This window comes from Lipomyces doorenjongii (assembly GCF_038497915.1).
Source record: "Lipomyces doorenjongii strain NRRL Y-27504 unplaced genomic scaffold V1508scaffold_1, whole genome shotgun sequence".
Lineage (NCBI taxonomy): Eukaryota > Fungi > Ascomycota > Lipomycetes > Lipomycetales > Lipomycetaceae > Lipomyces > Lipomyces doorenjongii.
Genome location: NW_027118068.1, coordinates 191,211 through 213,067, shown reverse-complemented (window position 1 = coordinate 213,067; position 21,857 = coordinate 191,211). Strand labels below are relative to the sequence as shown.

At 46.9% G+C, this 21,857-nt stretch overlaps 8 protein-coding genes across 8 annotated transcripts; 7 read left to right on the top strand and 1 right to left on the bottom strand.

Moving 5' to 3' along the window:
• Positions 1-1,836: 1,836 nt before the first annotated feature.
• Positions 1,837-3,759, top strand: V1508DRAFT_378648 (uncharacterized protein; the record flags this gene model as incomplete). Its single annotated transcript, XM_066937632.1, has 2 exons — positions 1,837-3,236; positions 3,282-3,759. The coding sequence occupies 2 exons, from the start codon at positions 1,837-1,839 to the stop codon at positions 3,652-3,654; spliced, it is 1,773 nt and encodes a 590-aa protein (XP_066798986.1). The 3' UTR covers positions 3,655-3,759.
• A 797-nt stretch (positions 3,760-4,556) lies between these two features.
• Positions 4,557-5,332, top strand: V1508DRAFT_407550 (uncharacterized protein; the record flags this gene model as incomplete). Its single annotated transcript, XM_066938880.1, has 1 exon — positions 4,557-5,332. A coding segment is annotated over exon 1 (280 nt), but the record flags the coding sequence as incomplete, so codon positions are not given.
• Positions 5,333-6,444: 1,112 nt separating this feature from the next.
• On the bottom strand, positions 6,445-7,643 carry V1508DRAFT_407546 (Alpha/Beta hydrolase protein). Its single transcript, XM_066938879.1, has one exon. The coding sequence runs from the start codon at positions 7,601-7,603 to the stop codon at positions 6,620-6,622; it is 984 nt and encodes a 327-aa protein (XP_066798984.1). The 5' UTR covers positions 7,604-7,643; the 3' UTR covers positions 6,445-6,619.
• Positions 7,644-9,738: 2,095 nt separating this feature from the next.
• On the top strand, positions 9,739-10,958 carry V1508DRAFT_4180 (translation initiation factor SUI1). The gene is made up of 2 exons (XM_066940405.1): positions 9,739-10,140; positions 10,411-10,958. Exons 1-2 carry the CDS (start codon positions 10,107-10,109, stop codon positions 10,710-10,712), a joined length of 336 nt encoding a protein of 111 aa, XP_066798983.1. The 5' UTR covers positions 9,739-10,106; the 3' UTR covers positions 10,713-10,958.
• Positions 10,959-11,163: 205 nt separating this feature from the next.
• On the top strand, positions 11,164-13,852 carry V1508DRAFT_4049 (major facilitator superfamily domain-containing protein). Its single transcript, XM_066938662.1, has 4 exons — positions 11,164-11,810; positions 11,867-12,262; positions 12,313-12,388; positions 12,441-13,852. The coding sequence occupies exons 1-4, from the start codon at positions 11,543-11,545 to the stop codon at positions 13,762-13,764; spliced, it is 2,064 nt and encodes a 687-aa protein (XP_066798982.1). The 5' UTR covers positions 11,164-11,542; the 3' UTR covers positions 13,765-13,852.
• A 669-nt stretch (positions 13,853-14,521) lies between these two features.
• V1508DRAFT_3612 (uncharacterized protein) lies at positions 14,522-16,541 on the top strand. The gene is made up of 2 exons (XM_066937174.1): positions 14,522-14,843; positions 14,896-16,541. Exons 1-2 carry the CDS (start codon positions 14,762-14,764, stop codon positions 16,344-16,346), a joined length of 1,533 nt encoding a protein of 510 aa, XP_066798981.1. The 5' UTR covers positions 14,522-14,761; the 3' UTR covers positions 16,347-16,541.
• Positions 16,542-17,239: 698 nt separating this feature from the next.
• Positions 17,240-17,545, top strand: V1508DRAFT_394229 (uncharacterized protein; the record flags this gene model as incomplete). Its single annotated transcript, XM_066937994.1, has 1 exon — positions 17,240-17,545. The coding sequence occupies one exon, from the start codon at positions 17,240-17,242 to the stop codon at positions 17,543-17,545; it is 306 nt and encodes a 101-aa protein (XP_066798980.1).
• Positions 17,546-20,014: 2,469 nt separating this feature from the next.
• On the top strand, positions 20,015-21,421 carry V1508DRAFT_4034 (uncharacterized protein). The gene is made up of 5 exons (XM_066938551.1): positions 20,015-20,155; positions 20,249-20,278; positions 20,347-20,462; positions 20,565-20,903; positions 20,956-21,421. Exons 1-5 carry the CDS (start codon positions 20,132-20,134, stop codon positions 21,104-21,106), a joined length of 660 nt encoding a protein of 219 aa, XP_066798979.1. The 5' UTR covers positions 20,015-20,131; the 3' UTR covers positions 21,107-21,421.
• Positions 21,422-21,857: the final 436 nt, after the last annotated feature.

Below are 21,857 nucleotides of genomic sequence, written 5' to 3'. Positions count from 1 at the left end.
GTTTGACCAGCCGATGGCTTCGAACGCAAACGAACACATTGCGTGCTGGTATATGCAAGTATATCAAGCAAGGAAGAATTGAGATGAAAAGGGTTGGCTGCTTATTTCGGCCATCCCAAATCGGAAAGGTGTGAAGGCGCAGAAGTAGTCTTCAGTTTCAGATATCTCAGTTCTAATGGACCAGATGAGTCCAGCAGTACTTTGATACTGTGATCAGCCGACGGGGGTCATTGTGCTAAGACAGCTCCTACTGCGACGGACGTTAATGCAGGATGGCGCGCGGATAGGGGAGGGGAAGGGAGAGACTCAAGCTCGAGAGAGGTCTCACATCTGCTGTGTTTGAGGAGCTAAACCAGTACGTAGGCTCCAGCAGGATCAACTGCGGGTGACATTACGAAAGCGAGAGTGGGAGGAACGACATTTAGGTGACAAGTATGTAGTGGCATGACCTGATTCAATGAATTCCCCGACTAAGGGGCAGAACCGAGGCACATGAGTGAGATGATAATATACACAGTTTTGTGAGAAATCATATAGCAGTTGAACTGATAATGGACGGTTCTGAGACAGAAGGTACGATCGCGTCGTGTTCGGAACGGAAAAACTGTAAACCGAAATAGATACTGGCATTAATTCGTGCATGCAGGTGTGGGAAGATGAGGGACATGTGAGTGATGCGGTCGCGCAATCACTGGATTCTGGAGGGGATGAAAGAGGTCTGCCAGTATGCCAGAATGGGAAGTTACGCTCTCTCGTCCATGCTGTGTGCATTGCCGGATATTCCGCCAAGCACAAATCAACATATCGTGCCCCTGTGACATGTCAACGGCGCCCCCTTTAATTTAAGACCTCACCTACACAAATGTCGGCGCATATTCTATACGCCGGTCTGCCTTAATTACTGTTCTAGAAGCCCCCCGAGACGTCATCATTTGTGAGCGTGGCGCAGCGCGGAGGGGGGATTACCAGGTGCGTAAAAAGGAACTTTATCGGTACAATCGACATTTACACCCGAATGTGTAACCGTGCCACGAGAGTTTGCAGCGTGTGGGCCCTGAGTTGTGCTACGAGATGCAGTGGACTGGATGCTCTCAATCTAACTCCTCCCTTTCACTTCCCCGTCTATGGAGGAAGCGCAGCAATGCGCATATGCAAGGATGTCCCCACCACAACCTAGTGCTCCAACAACAAACTCGAATCAGTACAACACCGCTATTTCCCGCGACAATAAGGCTAACGGGGTTTTGCCAAAGGCAAGCGGGGGAGAATAAATCTCAATGTGCGGCCAGGGTAGCAAATGCACGTGGAAGACGTGGCTGCCGCGTGCGCTGCCAGACATTCGCTTACTGCTCCCGCTAAGCCGTATCAGGCCAGGCCAGCATTGAACAAGGGCGTATCGGACCACTCCACGTGAAACCCTAACGCCTGATTCTGACTAGCCTGTCTTCCCCGCAACTGCCTCCCTGGTCCACTGTCGCATGGAATACCCACATATGGTATCGGCTTCATCGGTATTACTCTGTAAAAGTACTGCGTATGCGACACCGCGTATTATTTGCGGGGAGTATCCAGCGTTCTGGATTGCAGTCCGCACCCGCTCTGAATATGCAACTTCGCCGGATGAACCCAGCGACGGCCCGACTGGCTGCTGACTGGGTGTGACTGTGACTGTGCAATGATCGCGATCGGGGCATACCAAGACAGTCAGGGAGAGACAGTCAAACCGTACAGCGGACAGATCGGCGGGATAAATATTCTGCCCTGTCCTGTTCCCCGGCTGCCACCTCGCACGACTTTGTTGCTCCTCGGATGTGTGCCATGTCAGCTCTCACCACGATGTCTGCGTCTCCATCTCCGTCACGACATCTCTATCACTCACACACGCTCCCTACACGGCCGGTCTATATTAATCCTCCGCATACCGTCCCTGCATCGTCCTTTACTACCTCACGGCGACGATCTTCCCTGGACTTTACATGGTCTGCTGCTTTCGCATCGCTCGCACAGTCGTCGTCCGACTTCGATACGGCATCGGCAATGCCGGAATATACATATCTGCCTCAAACAATCATGTCTGAGCGTCGAAGATCAGAACTCTTCTTTCCTCCTGCAACAACCCCGCCTCCAGCGACCGGTGACCCGATGCTGGACGCGTTTCCATATCTGGCTATAGGCAACCCTGCCAACTTTGATACCGGCGGCATTAGTGTAATGGGCATGGTCCCCGAATACTTCCTCGCCCAACAGTACCAGGACTCTGTCTTCAACTCACACCGCTCTGAGCCGCTATCGCAGCCTCGTCAATGCCCAACATCACCCTTGTCGTCCGCCTCGACGACATCCGTCTCTCCTCTAGATCTTCCCCAATTTCCAGTAGAACCTGCAGCTCATTCGTCGTCATTAGGCGCAAAATGGGCAAACTTTACTATGGCGCAGGGATACACGACTTCTACTCACAGCCAACTCTCCTCATCAGCAAAGACGACACCCGTTGTTGGGGATATCTCTACACAGGCAGACTACCCGCCAGCACCTCCGTCGGCGCCAATACTAGGCGAACACTCGGCGATAGAATTAAATATCCCCGATCTAGGCCGGACTCAATTGTATTCCACCGTTATGTCCCGCAGTTCTCGGCGTGGCGCGGCCGGAGGTGCTGGTTCATGTTCAGCACTCCCTGCCAGTAGACTGCCCCCGAAGTCGTCCTTCAGGATTACTCGGCCGGCATCGACGGATGCCACTCATGGAAGTAGCACGAGACGCTACGAATCCGAAGAGAGTGCATCACCACTCACTACAACCTCACAATCATCCAACTCGATGTCTGAAGAGGAAGAAGCCGAGGACGAAGACGACGACGAAGATGACGGCGACGACGATGAGGAGTACACGGAACCAGTTAGCCGTCGGTCTTGTGGAATTCCACGACGTAGAAGCGCGAGACAATTCGTGGATCCAGACATCTCACATTCTTTACAGACAATGCCATATCATGGAGATTTCGTTGATCCGGGAGCTCTACATGAGTTTCTTCCGACGCTTGCCTTACCGTCCGGACATAATACCCAGTGGAGTGCGCAACAGTATTCTGAAGAAGAAGGCATTGACGACGACGATTCTCAGGAAGCGGATGAGGACGACGATGAAAGTATGGAAGACAAGATGGCGCGGAGTAAGAAGGGTGTATATCGGTGCAACCACTGTCCGGAGAAATTTAACACCATGGAACAGTTCTAGTATGTAGCGCCATTTTTTATTAAGACTATAACTAACAGGTGTAGCAACCATATCGAGGCAGAAGGCGTCGATAGACCATTCAAGTGTTCTGAAACGTCATGTCCGTGGTCGCGAGTTGGCTTCCCTAATCGCAACGAATGTAACAGACATATAAAGCACCAGCACGCAGGATCGATGTACTCTTGCTCATACTCATGGTGCCCCAAGAAATTTCCGCGTAAGGACTCCCGCAATCGACATGAGAAATTAGTTCACGAGAAGCCGGACTCGCGGTTGAACAGAAAATTGGAGAAGAAGCGGATGGAAGACGAAGCCAAAGCTCGTCGACTTGCAGAAGGGAACTCGCCTGCTGGAGTAGCGCGATTCAAAAGTATGCTCAAGAAAAAGAAAAGTATATCGCGGTTGGCTAACCGATAAAGCCATTATACATCTCTCCCTCGGTTTTGGTCACTCATTTTATAAGTAATTTGTTTATGTTGCTCAGTTCATGCTCTGTATCATATACCGTTGTAGATTGTGAAGAGACTATTTTCTGTTGTACATTCACGTCTTTGTAACACCAACTTTCTTTTTGTGTAGACTATTTTTTGCCATGCTGTGTATTATTATTGTTGCCTTGATTGGATATAGAACATCGAGATTCAAACCCATTCAGTGACGCGTTCTCATAATAAATTGTCAAAATTGTCTTAATATTTAGATAAATGGTCCGTACCCAAACACAAATTGTGCCTATTTGCAATTTGTTAGCTCAGCGAGCTAGCGTGGCCGACACGGTTCCTGTTCAGAGTAGGTTTGTCCCGAAAGAACTACGTAGGATTGACAATAAATTTGTGTAACTATACGAGATTAGCATGTGAAAACCTCAGGTCAGAAGTCCCAACGACCGAAACTCGATGCCACAGTACCTTCGTCACTATTTTTTGTGGACCAGGCACTATATTTTTGTCACTTTTACAACGACAGAAACCAGAGAGAGCCATACCGGCACTCAAAGACTCAAAGAATGCCACGGCACACTGCCCACCAGGGCACTGCCTTGCTACATCAGCAAGGATCCCCCCAGATGCAGAGCCCACCAGGTCCGCCTTGATTTCCTTCCCACAGAGACCCTACACACCTGGTTGTACAATATCTCTGGCTTGCTGATCTTAAATTTTCATGTGTGGATAAAAGGTTAAGAGAAGTTTACATTCCGCACTACACGAATGGCGGACGAGCAAGCCTAAGGTATCATACAGCATAAGTAAACCCCCTAGTGATATCTTCAAGTCGTTGGATAACGTATAAGATCAGGTATCAGGAAGACCGTCAAGGATGGTACATAACAATATGTAGAAGACAAGAAATCAAACACAGGACACTCTGCCTAATGAAGAAGCATATTGCATATGCGCCAACTGCTCTCTCTCTCACTCGAGCGAGCAGCGCACTCAAGGAAATCTTAGGGGGCTCATCCGGGAAAAATCGGCTTTCTTTGGCTCAGCTGGTTCTGGCAAAGATTGACAATAGAGACAGTCACTGTGCGATTGTTTTTTATGCCCGAGCTGGTGTTCGACGCAATGCACGCTCCAGTCTTCTTTCCACTGATCAATGACATCAATGCCAAAGATATGGAAAAAGAACTCCATTTTGGTGGGCAACTATAAACGATCATTCCTTGGTCACTGAACGGCTTCTAGCGGAGAGCAAATTTGGCGCTGAACGCAACTGGCGAGGGCCGCTCAATGCTTCTCCATCATGCCGTTGATAGCGGAAATATGCTGATTGTGCAGTCGCTCCTGGCCGAGGATGCTCTCAACCCAAATGTTGCCAATAACGACGGGTTGACGCCACTTGACTGCGCAGCACGGAATGACGATGGGAGAATGGTGGACCTTCTACTTACACGGGGGGATATACAGGTCAACGCCGGTAGTCATAAATCGCGCTCGCCTGTCGCCCTGGCAGCGGAAGGAGGGCATTTCATTGTAAGTTGCGGCTACTCCGCTACACCCATGTGGTTAAATTGATGATAACTTAATGATGAGGTTCAAGCTCTATCCCTCTTTCTCAATACCACGGGTACGGGGCACTAGCGCCTCAGGCAGATATATTAGCGCCGTAATCTACCAAGCATCAAAAACTGTTTCATTGGGCCCCTAGTTCATCGTCCAGTTCATGATTCATTGGGCCCTGGGCCGGAACTCCAAGTATCTCCTGTTGGTTTAGCGCAGCAGGTGCTGCCTCACTTACAGGACACTAGCGACGCAGGCTTACCAGCAAGAACAGACTATTGGACCGCGGCCGTCTCCGTAGTCACAAATGGGCCACTGGCCAAGGAGAAGCTTCAGGGGAGGAAGCACACGGGAGAGGGTTTCGTCCTGAAGATGGGTCCCAGCCTGATTATACATCAAAGAGTAGGCATACCATACAGTGGAGAAAGCCGGGCAGCTAGTGGGCCGGATACTAAGTGTAGTTGAAAGCTCGGGCGCTATGTACATACATTTCATGTTCGGCCATGAATTGATATCCATGACTAGTCGCAGCGCCTCACACTCCTGGGCAGTTATATTATATCCAGCGTCAGGCTTGGTCTCCGCATAGTCGTGCGCCAAAGCCGTAAGTGATGGATTTACTTCTCGTGGCTAGCTTGGCAGTTAGCTGCCGGTGCCAGTCTACTTCGTTGTAAGTCTCACGTCCACCATAAGGCTTGACCACGGTCTCATCTGTTGTCGCCATTTTGAGACGGAAGTATGCGGTTACCTTAAGGTCTAATATGGAGGATTTACTGCAATGTACTTCATTGAATGATCTACATCTGAAAGGAGGCAGGTTCGCCCAGTCAAAGCCCATTCGGTGCAGACTTAACTAGGGCACCCCCATTCCCTCTTCATTTTCTCTTTTCCGCTATTCCGCCTCGACCTCCTCATTCCAATCATGAAGATAACCATGCGACTTGGCACCAGCCGGCGTTAATCGGGGCTCTCTATCCCACTGTTTCTATTTCTTTCAGGTGTCCAGGCCTGACCAACCGAACGTGGCCACAAACATGCCAAATTGGTTCGAATTGTGTCTAGTTGTGCTACAGTATATATGCTATGTAGCAGCAACAAGAAGTTCAGCAGGATACTGGAAATCTTAGGAGGGAGATTGATAGTCTGACGAGGTTGGTTTTCGGAGCATCAAATTGCCGGTTGAAGTTTTGAGTAAAGAGACTCAAGTTCTAGGAATAGGGACCAGGAGTTGATTCTTTAATTCTATCCTAAGTCAAGAGTGCCATCGTGAAAATATCCAACCTCATATCAATGCACTCCACACTCAAGCCAACCATCTCCTAAGATGCTGCAGCCTTGTGGAGTAGTCATGGTATGTTAAGATTACTTACTAGCCACCTTGCCTGCTAGAACTTGTTCCAGAAATCCTCGATTAGTCGGGCAACCTCTGGCACCCTTTCTCTCACAACTCCATGTCCCACCTGCGGAACAACAGCAATATTCCGCATCCCAACATGGTGTAAGTCCTGCACGCTGCACAAGTCGTCCAGCTCTCCTAGGATACATAGACCTTCAATGCCATTTTTTGCGGCTTTAGCAAATTCAGCATGTTTATCCAGGACCCCACCATCTCTAACAATACCTACTACGCTTGCCATGTGCCCTTCATGCTCCCTCATTTGCCAGTCTCGAACTGCCTCCGCAACTATTTCGCCTCGTCCAACTCTCTCCTTCCAATCTGAAGGGACAATTAATTGGCCTCCTTCCAGCAGCTCCAAAATCCACGCTCGCGCCCGCTCCTCCAATCCCTCGCCGCCATGCAAGTAACTCCTCTGCAACTCGTCAAATTGAGTTGCGCGGATTAGACCCGCGGGCGCAACCAGCACCATGGACGCGACACGTTCGGGGTGTGCAGCCGCGAAAGTCGCTGTCGTTGACCCCCCGAACGAATAACCAACGAAATGGGCATCTTCCCACCGAAGCTGCACCATCAAGTCCTCCAGCAACGCATGAAAGAGCGCCGGGTCATGCGCCACAAATGGTGTGTCCGTGAGCCCGTGGCCCCACAGGTCAACAAGTACACATTGAGAATATGGAAAACGCGAAGACAGCGCGCTTGCCAATGGCTGCAGGCCGATTGCGGGCGTCTGGACGCCGTGCACGAAAAGCACACGGGAAATCGGCCTGGTGAGGTCTGCGGGTGCTGGAGACGAGGGCGGCAGCTCGTAATATGCGGCTCTGCCGTTTGGCGTCCGCAGATATAATGCTGGTGGCAGCAGGTTACCAAAGGTTGCGACGAAGGCGGCTTCAGATGGAGCTTGGATTGACAGCAGCGCGTCGCCGGACTTCGCTGTCCCAGGACGAGGTAGCACGATTGAAGCGTTTGACATCTCGTTGATATATGTGAGATGGTGGGGATGTAGGTCACTTAGGTGAGGATGGGTAAAATGACTCACAATTTTATTCCAACATCATTTGAGAGAAAAGATATTAATTTATTTATATACAATTTCTTTATTTGCTTACAAATACTCATATTGTAGTTTGTTGACCGTACATGATCTACGTATTATTCCATCGTCACAAAATTTCCTAATAGCACGATATCAGTGGCAGATTTAATCTATACAACAGTTGCGGCCATACCAAGAAGAAAGCACAGTTCCCCGTCCGATCAACACTAGTTAAGTTTCTTTGGGCCTACTTAGTACTGCGGTGGGAGATCACGCTGGAATCGTAGGTACTGCAATTAATTTTTTTATTTATTATAATTTGAATTCTTGATTGTGAAGATTGACTGCAGTTGCTATCGCAATTCAAGCCGTCGTGGACGTGCACTCATCTGTATGATATCTGAAACGCTCCAGTCCTATATGCAATTTAATCCGGAAGATGTTATGTTTTGATACCCACATTAGTGAGTGCTATATAAATTAATTTTAATAATACACCGCGACTAACAATATATTTTGCTCTAAACTAATATAGGACCATCAAACATAATACATGTTATTCGTTTCTATACCTCCTTCATCATAGCATCCATGCAATTTGGTAATACCCATGTACTTCGTAATGTCATCCTTGTAATAAAGCGACGTCCACAAATCGTGAACTATGGAATATTCGCCTCTGTTGAGACGTGTCAGCCGGTGCCAATAACGCAATCTTTGCAAACGCGGCGGGAAATGTGGAGATCACGGTGCCTCGTGGCATCGCTAAGGGGTCTGGGATGTGAGCATGTGCCCAGTATCCATGATTGATACCCTGCTATAATCGAATTTAGGTCAATCATAGGCAGAAAAAGCACCCCGGAGAGTAAGACGCATACGCCGGTCTGACGTATCCGGGAGCGACTGATCCATAATATCCATAGCCGCCACCCGGGGCGTAAGCGACAGGGCCATATGGCCTAGGGGCAACGATAACAGTAGGGCCGTGGTAACCATGGTGGCGGAATCCATGACCTCCATGACCATGGTGGAATCCGTGACCTCCATGACCATGGTGGAATCCGCCATGATGTCCGTGATGTCCGTGTGGCATTTTGTCAAGTCAAGTAGGCAAATGTTTGTGATGCGTAAATGGAAAGGAGCGAAGAGCGATGGCTTTATATTGCGAAGAATGTCACTGCTCTGCTGGTGCATACGTCATCTCGTAGCACCTCAGATCCGCCACATATATCAGTGTATGCTGTGCACAACCATTTTCGGCTCAGCGCCGACACTGGTGGTAGGTGACATTTATTGCATATAAGATGATAAACCTAGGCACTTGAATCCTAAACAAATGTGTGGAGGTATTTGGAGCTAAGCCACGCGGCTGTGCCGCCGGGGGATGGCTCTGGACCTTGTAAAAGATCTTTGAAGACTCGCCTCCGGCGCACCAATTACTAATGACTGCGACTAATACGCGTACTTTGGTTGCTCCTAACTGGTAACAATTGAAGACTCTCATATTCGTCTGGTAGTCTCACAACAATTATGGACGATTCGTTTTCGCGTATTTTTCTCGCATTCGGCTTTGACACCATGAGATCAGCAGAACCAGTTGGACTACACAAAATATTAATGTACATGATGCGTTGCATGCGGATCAATATTATAGAGCCTCATCCTGTGCAAATCAAAAACGTCTTCGGAGCTCAAATTACATAGACGAGGTCTGCTTCTAAGCTTATAATCATAAACGGCATAGAATTGCCTGTCTGATAACTTATAAAGTTAGATGAGGTAATATCAATGAACCGAAATCCTGCAGACGCCAGAAACACCAGCGGTATAACCCAAACCCACAGCGGCGTTGCCTAGCAATAGCAGCCAATTTTCCGGCCGACCGCCGTCCTCCACGTGAGTATCATGCATAGTTTATGTTCGACTGCTTTGATATGCCATAAATGTAGGATTATACTAATAAGCCATAACTGTCTCAACATCACGACAACCTGGCTGTGGGAGACTACCAAAACAACTAGTTCCCACTGCTAGATATACAGTATATTTAGTTTGCAAGACTGTTTTGATTGGCGGCTTCTAGACATAGCGGTACGATCTTGTTTAATTTTGGCCCTGTGGGTGACATTGCCGGGTCACACTACCTTCTGACCCCCAACCACCCCAGCAAAGGTGGCGTTGGTTGGCAACAATATTTACCCGGCCTAGAATTTTTGAAGGGGGGTTTGCCTGACAAACGCATGACACGAATAAAATCAGTCGCACGCCCGCCCACCTTCTCACGTTTCTGTCACTGATCAACCCTCAGTTCACGACTTTTTTGCCAACAGCAAGAGCAAGACAACCGATTATCCTTTATTTTTTCTCAGTTTAACTACCTCCCTATCTTTCCTTAAACAACCAGTTGACCACTTAGGTTAATCAGCAGCGTATCTAGTTTATGTCTACGTCCATCGAGAATCTAAAGACTTTTGGTGAGTAACGGCAGTTTTTTGGTGGTAATACTGGCGGGCGGTTCTCCGGGAATACATACGCGCTCGCATTCTCCAGATAGGCATTATCAACTGCCTTGTATGTTCATTCATAACAGACGATGTCTTGTCTTGTTGATTAATTTCCGATGTCCATAATTAGGAATCGGCCTGGACGCCACTTGAATTCGCTATGCCCAGAACCATTGTCGCCACAACCATACCACAAAAATAATATGCCAATAAATGATCAAATTACTTACAAATGACTAGATCCTTTCGCCGATACTGGTGACGACGATATCAGTCAGCCGACAAACTATATCCACATTCGGATTCAGCAACGTAACGGTCGCAAGACCCTTACGACAGTCCAGGGCCTTCCTGTCGAATATGACCAGAAACGAATTCTAAGAGCTCTCAAGAAGGATTTCGCCTGCAATGGTACTATTGTTAAAGATGACGAGCTAGGCGAAGTTATTCAGCTCCAGGGTGACCAGCGTGTCAAAGTGATGGAGTTCCTCTCCACGCAGCTCAATATCCTGAAGAAGAACATCAAAATCCACGGATTTTGAGTGCTAGCCGCGGCTTCGCCCAACCAGCTGTCAGTCACAGCTGCGGGCAGCAGGGTTATCGATGTGGATGATGTGCTGTTTCGTCCTGTCAATGTGTATATGCAACCGATAACGGTAATAGGGGGCTTGCAACCCGTTGTGCAGTGGTGGAAATCATATTCATTTGCATTGTGTGCGTGTTTGTCTCTTAGGATATATTGTGTTTAGTTCGGAATTTTAGTATAGGGTATGCTATCGATTATCGGGCTGTATTAGTATATGATGGTGTATCCGTTAGTGAATTATTTTGACTTGTTTTCATAAGCACACGAATTGTATGTGCGTTTAAGGTTCATGGGTATGGTTATAGTAATTTACTTATATTGACTGATCCTTGGTTCTCCAGTTACGGTCGTTCCATGTAGTTTTCTGGAATCGTTAGTTGTAAACGCTGTAGACATGAGGTTCGGCACTTTCTGCGTGGTATTAGTATTATGGAGTAATTATTGGTGTTTATGCAGATCGTGTAGGTAGTGCTGTTGAACACGCATTTGATTTATGCACATTTAGCGATTTATTTGGCATGCTATTAGACTATATATCTCTGGCAGGCGTTCTTGTATGCGCTCCGCAGTACGCGCCTGAGGTTGGTCTCTATTATAGTTGGGTTGTCTGGACCATAGAGTTTGGAGATTTATCGGACACGCACACGATCCAGTGTTATTGTAAACTTGGTCATGTGGCGGATACCAAGGAGAGTATGTCAGTATTTGCCAATTTACTAACAGGCAGGTTCGTCACCGGCAAATTTTGTCTATTGTACAATAGCACATATAAATTAATGAGGGATCATGACTTCGCCTACTCTAGATCGGGAGCCTAAGAGACTGTCGCGTAACAACAGTGGAGGTTCGAGCGAGCAGATCACTAGATCCAAATCGGAATCGCCAACACCGCGGTCATCCCTATCACAGGGCGATTATGAATCTACTGGAGCACATTGTCACAGGGCGTACTCGCCGTTAATATCGGGCGCTGAATCTTCCGCAGGCGTACCTCACTTCGAATTAAATATCGAGAACGACAATGGAAATGTCGATCCGGAGGATATTGAAATTGGTAGGCTATGATAGTATTACTGCCGATTCACGCGGGCTTGACTGACTGCTTATTAGGCGTACAGAAAGTCGAGATTCTCACCCATACATGGACTCGTCGCGAATTGCATCTTGCTTACTGTGGTCTATTTCTGGTTGCCTTCATAGCGTCACTGGGCACACAAGTGACTTCACTTTTGACTCCATTTGCAACTAGTGAATTTCATGTTCATTCGCTGGTTGCCACTGTACAAGTCGTACAAGGCATCTTGTTCGGTGTGGTAAAAGCTCCTATGGCGAAGATCGCGAACGCGTTTGGGAGATTAGAAGCATTTGTACTTGCTATAGGATTCATTGCGATCGGCTATCTCCAAATGTGTCTTGCTGGAGGAGTCAGATCCTATGCTAGTGCGCAAATATTCTCGGCCAGTGGAACGACTGGTTTACATGTTCTCCAGCAAATTTTTGTTGCCGGTGAGTTATTTATGCCAGCGCTCAGTTACAATTCAACTGACTTAGGACAGACACAACCGACTTGTTGAACAGAGCTTTGTTTTCAGTCTTGCCAGACACGCCTTTCCTTGTTACTGTGTGGATGGGGTAGGTTAATTATATATGGAGGCCAATCACATTTTACTGATGAAAGTTGTAGTCCTTGGCTCGCAGATTTTGCAACCGAACATTTCACGTGGCGGGCTGGTTATGGTATTTGGGTCCTACTAGTGCCATTCTCAGCCTCTCCGCTCTTAGTTACTCTCTTTCAGAACCAGAGAAGGGCTCGTCGTTTGGGGTTGATCGCGAATTATTCGTGGGTTGGAAAGTCCGCCGTAACTGTTTTACGCTCAATATCAGGCGCAATAGATATTCTCGGCATCTTACTTCTTTCTGCAGGTTGTGCATTGGTGCTGATTCCCTTGACACTGTCGAGTACATTGCCGATGCACTGGCACGATCCTCGAATTCCAAGTATGTTGGCGGTTGGCACTGTCCTCCTAATTATTTTTGTATATTGGGAAATACGAGTCGGTGCAGCCCCTGATGCAAATTCTCACGATCACCCACATCGAAAACCGCTTTTGAGTCTGCGGGTGCTCAAGAATCGCACCGTTCGTTGTGGCTGCATTGCTATATTTTTTTACGACATGGCATACAATATATTTCAGCCATATTTCTTTAGCTATCTTATGGTCTCGCGAGACACGAATACTGATTCAGCTGGCGAAATTGTTCAAATTTTTTCGTTTGCGGCTACTATTTCAGGAATTCTAGCTTCATTCCTAATGAAACATTCGTCTCGCTACAAACAGTGGCTGTTAATTGGAATCCCTATCTACCAGTTGGGTATTTTCTCAATGCAGTTTTCGCGGTTACCAACATCACCCACCGCTATTGTGGCGTTGTCCCAAGTATTGGCAGGAGTTGGCGGTGGTATGCTCTCGGTAGCGTCTCAATTGGGCGTTCAAGCGTCGTGCAATCAGTCTGACGTGGCTGTTGCCACTGCGCTGTTCCTTACCGTATTTTCACTTGGCTCAGCTGTTGGCGCTGCAATTTCGGGAGCGGTTTGGACTTCACTGCTACCAAGGCGACTCACCAAGTACGTCCCTGAGTCAATATTGGACCAGGTACCCGACATTTATGCAGACTTTGGCTATGCGCGCCGAATGTTCCCTGATATCAACAGTCCAGAACGGCTGGCCATTATCTACGCTTACAAAGACATCATGGCATTACTTATATGGATTGCGGTCACGGTCACCCTTCCATGTTTTATTGCGAGCTGCTTTATGAAGGAGTACAATTTAGAAGAGCTCAGCAAGCTATTGACAGAATCCCGAGCCCAAAACGTGCACGCATATAACAACGTGAGTCATGAGGACGCAGATAGCGAGGACGCTGATTATCAGTCCGGTCAGGGGAATATACCGATCGTTATTGGTAGTCATGCTGGTCGCACCGTTGATGGCGACCTGTTTTGATACGGTCATCAGTCGAGGAAGAAGGCGCCGTCGGTGCCAGTGTGGGTGCGATGATGTCGCGGAAAGATGTGATTCAGGATCAGTTAAGAGTGGGGAGGCGGAGATTAACGTAATGGTGGTTACTCATTTGTACATATTTTGGTCTTTGCTATCGGTGTTTGGTCTCTTTTATGTGTTAATTTGGTAGTCGTATTGACGTTATCTGTATTTTCAATATATATCGTAAAACGGGCATATCCCTAGGCGGTGCAGCGTGGCTTGGTCGAATATATTAGACCAGATTCATCAGTTCTCCACAAAGTGCGTTGGCAAGTTGGGAAGTAGGGTCTTTTACCCGGTTCATCACTCACATGACTAGCTTACCCGGATTATAAGCTGCCGCGGCTGGCCGCGTTCCGCTGTTAACACCACTCGACGACGCCTTCACAATCTCCACGGTTGCCATCATCCGAGTACGGCTGCGTTACACCTGACGGCACACTATATTTACACAGCCCAGAGTCGACTTACTGAATAACACGCCGACATTATACCCTTAAATTGCATAGTTTGCATTCGCATATTACCCTTTTTCATTTGTGTATAAAGAGGTCAGGTGACCCGAGCCGTGGGGTTTGGATTTAAGGTAGCGAGAGATCGACCAGGCGCGTATCACCGTTTCTACGACTTCACCAGTTTTCAACTTATCGGTACTATACAGGGCCAAGCGTATAAAGCCGTATTTATTTTACAAATCGAATTTGCATTATTTGCATTCGAAACTTTGCTGTTCACTGGACTAGGCTCTGCGTGACCGCTGCTTAGTCCGGTGTTCACAGGGGTATATCCAAGAGCCAAAATTCCACGACGAGGTAGAATCAGCGCTGGTTCGGGGTCGCCTTCAAGAACATCTATCAGTGGAGTCGTGCAGACCCCTATAGTGACGACCGAAAAGCAAATTAGCGGTATTTCAGAACACCTGGAGCAGCCCCCAAGCAAGAAGCTGAGACGTACAAGCATGAGTGACGCGAGCGACGACTTCGATGATTATGACCAGGGATCTGAATTTGATTTCGATGAGGAGAGCTTTGGAGGATCTGGTGACTATCCCTGTGAGCTTGGTACTGTAATTGTTATGCTGACATGATCTAGATTATGGCGACAACGAGGGTTTTGAAGAAGTCAAGCCTGAAAGTACAAAGCTGAAAGCATACGAAGTCGAGCATGAGGTTCTTTCTACAGCCGACATTCAACAACGACAAGACTCCCAGATCGGCCAGGTAGCCGGTATTCTAGGTCTTTCGCGGGAAAGTGTCATGGTGCTGTTACTCTACTTCAAGTGGAACAATGACCGACTCCTTGAACAGTATACGGAGGATCCGGAAGGCGTCTTGAAAAAGGCTGGAATTTCTGCTGATGACGACAGCAATAAGAAAGAATACAAGATTATGTCGGTTGATGGATTCATGTGCGATATTTGCTGCGAGGATCGGCAAGGTCTCAAGACGTTCGCATTGGAGTGCGACCACAGATTTTGTTTTGATTGTTACAAGCAATACCTTACACAAAAGATTGTGGATGAGGGAGAGTCGCGGAATATACAGTGTCCAGGCGATTCATGTTCCCTCGTTGTCAACAATGAGGGTATTAAGCTCATCGTTGAAGATCGGGTCTATAAACGGTATCTCACTCTTTTAAACCGGACGTTTGTACAGGACCATGAACACCTCCGGTGGTGTCCGGCACCAAACTGCGAATACGCGATCAGGTGCGATGATGTGTCGGCGAAGGATCTTAAGACAGTCGTGCCCACTGTTCAGTGCGCCTGCGGTCACCGGTTCTGCTTTGGCTGCGGCTTATCTGATCATCAGCCATGTATCTGCATTCTTGTCAAGAAATGGATTAAGAAGTGCGAGGATGATTCGGAAACAGCGAATTGGATCTCAGCAAATACCAAAGAATGTCCAAAGTGCATGGCGACGATAGAGAAGAACGGTGGATGTAATCACATGACCTGCCGGAAATGCAAATATGAGTTCTGCTGGATCTGCATCGGCTCTTGGGCGGAGCATGGTACGTCGTGGTATAACTGCTCGCGGTACGATGAGAAATCTGGAGTTGAGGCGCGTGACAATCAGGCCAAGTCGCGTGCTTCATTAGAGCGATACTTGCACTATTACAACCGTTACGCTAATCATGAGCAGTCGGCTAAGCTCGATAAGGATTTGTATCTCCGTACCGAGAAAAAAATGACCCAGTTGCAATCTACATCAGGCATGTCATGGATCGAGGTTCAGTATTTAGCTCAAGCATCTGCAGTGTTACAGCAGTGCCGACAGACCCTTAAGTGGACTTACGCCTTCGCTTTCTATCTCGAGCAGAACAACCAGACTCATTTGTTTGAAGATAACCAGAAGGATCTGGAAATGGCCGTGGAGCAATTGTCAGAGCTTTTTGAGAAGCCAATTCAGGAACTTGCTGGCTTGAAAGTTACCGTCATGGACAAAACTGCGTATGTCAACAACCGCCGACAGATACTTCTGGAAGATACTGCCAAGGGTCTGCATGAGGGTAGATGGCGCTATCAGGTAGAGCTTAAGTGAGACAGTCACATTAGACATGTAGAGCAGAGAGATTGTAACCTGTTTGGATCAACAGGCGAGCGTGGTGACGAAGATGCAAAGATCTTTAAAGAATGGAAACTGGCCTGGATCATACTTTGATTCAGACGTTATAGAGTATCATCTTTTGATTTATTTTAACGTTTGTGTTCAGGCTATCACGGATTGGTGTTGTGCATTGGTTTTAAGTCTTTTTTGCTTGCTTGTTATTTATATATTTAGGTGGGTTTTTGTTGATTTCAAGATACATAATGGCGTGGGCTCAGTTATTGCTATTATTTGTTATCCCCACTTTACTGATGTTACATTTGTTCTGTATGGTTTATTGGTTAGTTCACTCCCGATTAACATACCATATATTTATATTAAAATTTATGTCCTGCAGCACGTTCTACGGTAGCGTTTGACAGCGTCCCAGTTGGCGGAATCGCGAAGATAACTGCGTCGATCGGTCAGCTGAACAAGACTGATGAAATAACTTGGTTTAAATAATTTATGCAATATCGGAGATTCATGGGGAGTGACCGACCATTCCGCTTTCAGACTGAAGGCAATTGTCTCATTTGACGTCCGGTCCGTGTAGCTTGATTGATGCCGTTTATCGGCTACTGCTGTTGGCGATACTATCGGCAACATTTGGGCAAATCGGCAATCGGCATGGTCGAAATTAGGTCTGCCGATAATTATCGTCTATCGTATCGGCAGACGTTGGAAGCTTGACGATACGGTGTCGTCAATGTAGGCGACGATACGATAGTTAGTTAAATGTCTAATAGTTTTTGATACCCTGAACACGAAATTTTTTGAGAACAACATCTGTAGTACTATGATCCCAATTGCTAACTTAACAATTAACAACCTTTTCACCTGCCACAATGCCTCCCTTTGAGAGGATGACAGCTCGATATAAGCGCCTCGAGTACAGAGCCCTCAAATATGGCAGTGATGACGAAGCAGCACCCGAAGCCGAGTCGCGAGATCAAGGATGCGAGGCCCTGTACTATCATTGTCAACCAGCAATAGATGCCTTTATCAATAGCCCTGACGACGAGATCTTACCTTCAGAATCAGCATCACAGCTCCTGATGGAGCTTAGAACAAGTTCCACGATTGCTGAAGTGCAATACATTCAAGCAATATTAAGTCAAGTTCGCCAACGGCCAGCACTAGTCACTGAGTAACTATGGGCTTACTTTGAGACTTCGACTGTTGATAAGGAGTGGATCTTAAAGAAGACAAATAAGAGGAGGTTGACCGATAGGGACATTCTTTGTGCCCCATAGACCATAAGACAGGCTCGCAGTGTGGTTGGACAAATGCAGATTTACTACGACAAAGCTCCATTAGCAATAGAAGAATGATCTTGTAAAGCACTCTATTTATCCTCCAGGCACTGAGGATAATTCGGGAGAGAAGCAGCAAACCAGCGTCATTAGTCTATGGAGAAGCTAATACACCAAGTCACCAGAAGAGAACCTCATTCGCTGGATAGTTGCAGAAAAACAGGCTTTTACAACTCTCGAATCCTCTACATTCCAACAGATCTTCCATCATATACCGGGAATTGGACTACCATTCTCCTCTCGAGATGCGCTTCGGAAGTTCCTTAAGGACGATTTCGATCTACAGCGCCTTCAATTGAGTGAAGAGCTTGCCACAACTTGCAGTACAATTGCTTTGTCTCTCGATGTTTGGACAAGCAGTAATCATCTCCCTATTATTAGTATAATTGGCCACTGAATCACAGACGAATTCGAATATCGCGAGAAAGTAGCAGACTTTAAAGAAATCTATGGAAATCAGAGTGGAGACACCAAGCTGCTGCTGTAGAGACTACTCTTGTAGAGTTAGGCCCTGAAGGCAACTGATCACGATTACCTTAGACAATCCTAGTAACAATGATACACTAGCCTCTGAGTTGTTTGATTGTCTTTCCAGGAGACTTGAGTGACAATTCGGTTCTCTTATATCGTGGCCTGGACAGCTATATCCGTTGTTTGGCTCACATCTTGAATCTAATTGAAGTCTGGCAATGCCGAGGAAGCAAGTGCTGCTTGCTATAATCTACGAGATTGCAAGCCTTTGGAACTCAGAGAGCGATGGCAAGATACTATTAGCTCTTTGGATTGATCGAACACCGCAACGAAAGCAAAAGTGGAATGAAATCTGTAAGATCAACAGTATCTCGGACAAATATATCGAAAATTACGTCGATACATGCTGGAACTCAACGTTTCGTATGCTCAACGGTGGCTTGTGTGCAAGGCAACAGATAAATAAGTTCTTAGAGTTGCAGACTGAACTACCAGCATTCACCACTCAAGATTGGCGACGGTCACACAGATCCATAGAAGTGCTCTCGAATTTCAATGAACTCACCTTGTTTATTTCGAAAAGAAAGCCACAGATCAGCCTTGCCGTCCCGATATACTATGAGCTCCACGACTTTCTCCATGATGCCTCTAAACTAAGAATGGCTTTGTAGGTCTTGACCTAGACATTGGACTTGCGTTTATTGAAGGAATAAAAGTATAACAAGTACTATAGTTTCATGGATGAATATGATATATACTATGCAGCTCTTGTCCTGGATCCTCGAGAAAAAGGCAGTCTGACCTTGGAGGATTTAAGAGAGGATAATAATTCTGGTAGACTGATTCTACAAGCCATACGCCATAATTGTTTGTTAACGACACAAAAGATCCAAACTGGCTTTGTAATTGGTGGCGTACTCATAAAGGTGAATATACCCGCAGATGGCCGCTGCGGCTAGGGATTACTTAGCAATCCCAGCTTCCGCGGTGCAGTCGAAAGGTTGTTTAGTGCGTGGAGGGACTTGCTCGGTGTTCGGAGGCACTCCATGAAGGCCGACACCATGAGAATGTTGATGCTCATGGGAGACATATACGATAAACAAGTTATTGTATGATTACGTAGTAACTGGCACAACACATCTTGTATAGATATCCAGGTGTAATGATCAATCCTGAAAATGCTACAAAGTTTATTCTGCCGATTTGCCGATATCGACACGTTTCTGCCCATATAGTATCGGCGAACCTAGGGCCCGACGATAAATATCATTGTCGTCAAACGATAATCGTCAGACATTATAGGAATGGCGATATCGTATCGTCGACGATATCGCATCGGCAATATCGGCAATATCGGCAAATCCGCAAATCGGCAACAGGCGTAAATTCATTCGTGGACTCAGTGACAACAGAAAATGTTGACGAACATCAAGCTCGACGCGTTCTGCACCTTCAGAAGAGATGATTTTACAAGCGACCAGTGTTAAATGTCTACGATGCCATCTTGCTTTGAGATACCCATGTGCATTTTATACTAATCCCAAAGAGCAATGGTCTATTTTCTCCCCGTGAATCTCCATAATATTCTCTGCATTACGTTACTCCTACTGTATGATCTCCCGAGAACTAGCCATTCATTGAAATAGTAGTATAGGTCTCAATCCGCTGGGAGAAGGTGTGATGATGTACGTTGCTTTTGTTGTCCGGCGGAAGGGATGTTTGCGCCTGAACCGCGCCGGTTTGCAGTTCGTGGGGGTATTCCGAGATGCGGTTAGTTTACTACAGGCGGCTGATTCCAACCGTTGGTGCGGCAATGTTGTAGGGTTCAGAGCAATGTTCGCGCGCTATCATGAATTAGCCCCGCCAGCCTTGACTCCATGTTTCTTACCGTAGTTGATAAAGCCAGTTGCTTGAACCCGGTATATACGAACTGAATACAAACTTGAATTTGAAATGCCGATCGTCGCTATTGCCAAGGTATGTGAAGCGTCCTACGATAGTCCAGCGGATAGCACCAATATTTATCACGGACTGAACAGGAGATCAAAAGTTAATTGAATTGACTTCTAGCTTTTTGCCAAACCCGGTCAGCGTGATGCTGTAAGTTACATTATAATAGCTATTGACATAGAAGCGAGCGGCAGAGTTGGCTAACCTATACAATGAAGGTCATCCAGAGCCTGGAGCCGGAGAGTGAATATGTGAAGAACGAGGAGTTGACCACTTCTGCGTACTACTTCTTCAAGCCGGAGGAGGAGGTGAACACTCTCCTCGGTATCGAGATGTAAGTGTATAATTACACGTCTATTGAGTTATACTGGCAACGCGAATCACTGCCGTGACAGTTGCAGAGCAGGTCTGAGACTAATTTTTCTCGATAATATAGCTACGAGAGCATGGAGAATATCGAGGCTGTTCACATGCAGTCTGCCCCTTTCAAAACTTTTGTTGATGCAGCGAGCGCTGTATCTGAGAAGCCGTTCGATCTCGAGTTCTTTGAGCCCGCCGACGTCGGTTTCTTGACCCGCCCCAAGTTCAGCACTCTCCAAGCGCCGACAGTCTTCGTTTTGCAAGTTTACTTCGTTGTCAAGCCAGGCACCCGTGAGAAGGTACTCGGCTACATGAACGAGATCGCGAAGGATGTTTGGGAGAAGGAGGATGGTTGCTTCAGCTACTACTACGCCAAGTCGATTGACAATCCAGACAAGTTCATGATCTTCGAGAGGTATGCTTACCCTTACGATCCGATTGAGTGTAAGATGCTAACTTATTGGAAGATACGTTGATCGTCCCGCTTGGGACATTACGCATAGAGCTGGTGCCAAATTCATAGAGATGTTCAAACGTGTGGACGACGAGGACCTCGTCGTTAGCAAATTTCTCTACGAATGCTACGAGAGTGGTGTCGGTTTCTTGGGAAGAGACTAAGCAATTTGACATCTGAAACTTAGTGGACGATGATGAGAATGAGTTCGGAACTGAAATGTTTATTAAAATTCAGCGTCTGGGTTAACATATGATGTTCCATATTCTATTGCAGAAACTCACACTGGTCGGCCAGTACATTGTTATAGGGCATTAGATAATTTTATCACCTGCATTTAAATATACTCTCGCACAAAAGCACCTGCGCACTCTTGTCCGGTTGACGCGATGATACAACAAACTTCCACCTGTCTTCCTAAAGGGGTTAGGAAGACTGAAGCTTGCATCGTCCACCTGTAGTCCTCGGGGATGGTCAAGAGCGATGGCATCACCGAAGGGGCCAGCCTAAAAACGACCTTACGGATGCAGTACGGAGACTGCCTGGCAAACATTGTTCTATGTTGGAATGAAGATGGTAATACAGAGACAGAGATCACTTCGAACATGTCGATGCCTTGTATAATATTCAACAATTTCTAGCAACTTGGGCACAGTGTACTTCTGGACCCCGACGAACCTGCTGCTAAGTTCAAGCCCAAGCTAGTCATGTCGGCTTTCTCACGGTACATGAGGAGCAGGCGGCCGCAGGTCGAAATTTGTGACGACTTTAATACAAATGTATGTTCACGCACAGACAGATATTTACCAGCAGTAGTATCACCGTTTCCGACTTCAGTTTGACTATTTGCCCATACATGGATGGTTTCAGCAGCAAAGCGATGTCGGCCCGCACTACTTCCCCGCTCTCGGTGTT

What these genes read in the sequence shown, in the direction of transcription:
- V1508DRAFT_407546 (XM_066938879.1), bottom strand. Translation starts at nt 7,603, where the DNA reads ATGTCAAACGCTTCAATCGTGCTACCTCGTCCTGGGACAGCGAAGTCC.
- V1508DRAFT_4180 (XM_066940405.1), top strand. Translation starts at nt 10,107, where the DNA reads ATGTCTACGTCCATCGAGAATCTAAAGACTTTTG. An exon ending in CGAGAATCTAAAGACTTTTG is followed by an intron (nt 10,141 to 10,410) that starts GTGAGTAACGGC and finishes ACAAATGACTAG; the next exon opens with ATCCTTTCGCCGATACTGGT.
- V1508DRAFT_4049 (XM_066938662.1), top strand. Translation starts at nt 11,543, where the DNA reads ATGACTTCGCCTACTCTAGATCGGGAGCCTAAGAGACTGTCGCGTAAC. An exon ending in CCAGCAAATTTTTGTTGCCG is followed by an intron (nt 12,263 to 12,312) that starts GTGAGTTATTTA and finishes GACTTAGGACAG; the next exon opens with ACACAACCGACTTGTTGAAC. An exon ending in CTTGTTACTGTGTGGATGGG is followed by an intron (nt 12,389 to 12,440) that starts GTAGGTTAATTA and finishes TGAAAGTTGTAG; the next exon opens with TCCTTGGCTCGCAGATTTTG.
- V1508DRAFT_3612 (XM_066937174.1), top strand. Translation starts at nt 14,762, where the DNA reads ATGAGTGACGCGAGCGACGACTTCGATGATTATGACCAGGGATCTGAA. An exon ending in GGAGAGCTTTGGAGGATCTG is followed by an intron (nt 14,844 to 14,895) that starts GTGACTATCCCT and finishes GACATGATCTAG; the next exon opens with ATTATGGCGACAACGAGGGT.
- V1508DRAFT_4034 (XM_066938551.1), top strand. Translation starts at nt 20,132, where the DNA reads ATGCCGATCGTCGCTATTGCCAAG. An exon ending in AACCCGGTCAGCGTGATGCT is followed by an intron (nt 20,279 to 20,346) that starts GTAAGTTACATT and finishes TATACAATGAAG; the next exon opens with GTCATCCAGAGCCTGGAGCC. An exon ending in ACTCTCCTCGGTATCGAGAT is followed by an intron (nt 20,463 to 20,564) that starts GTAAGTGTATAA and finishes TCGATAATATAG; the next exon opens with CTACGAGAGCATGGAGAATA.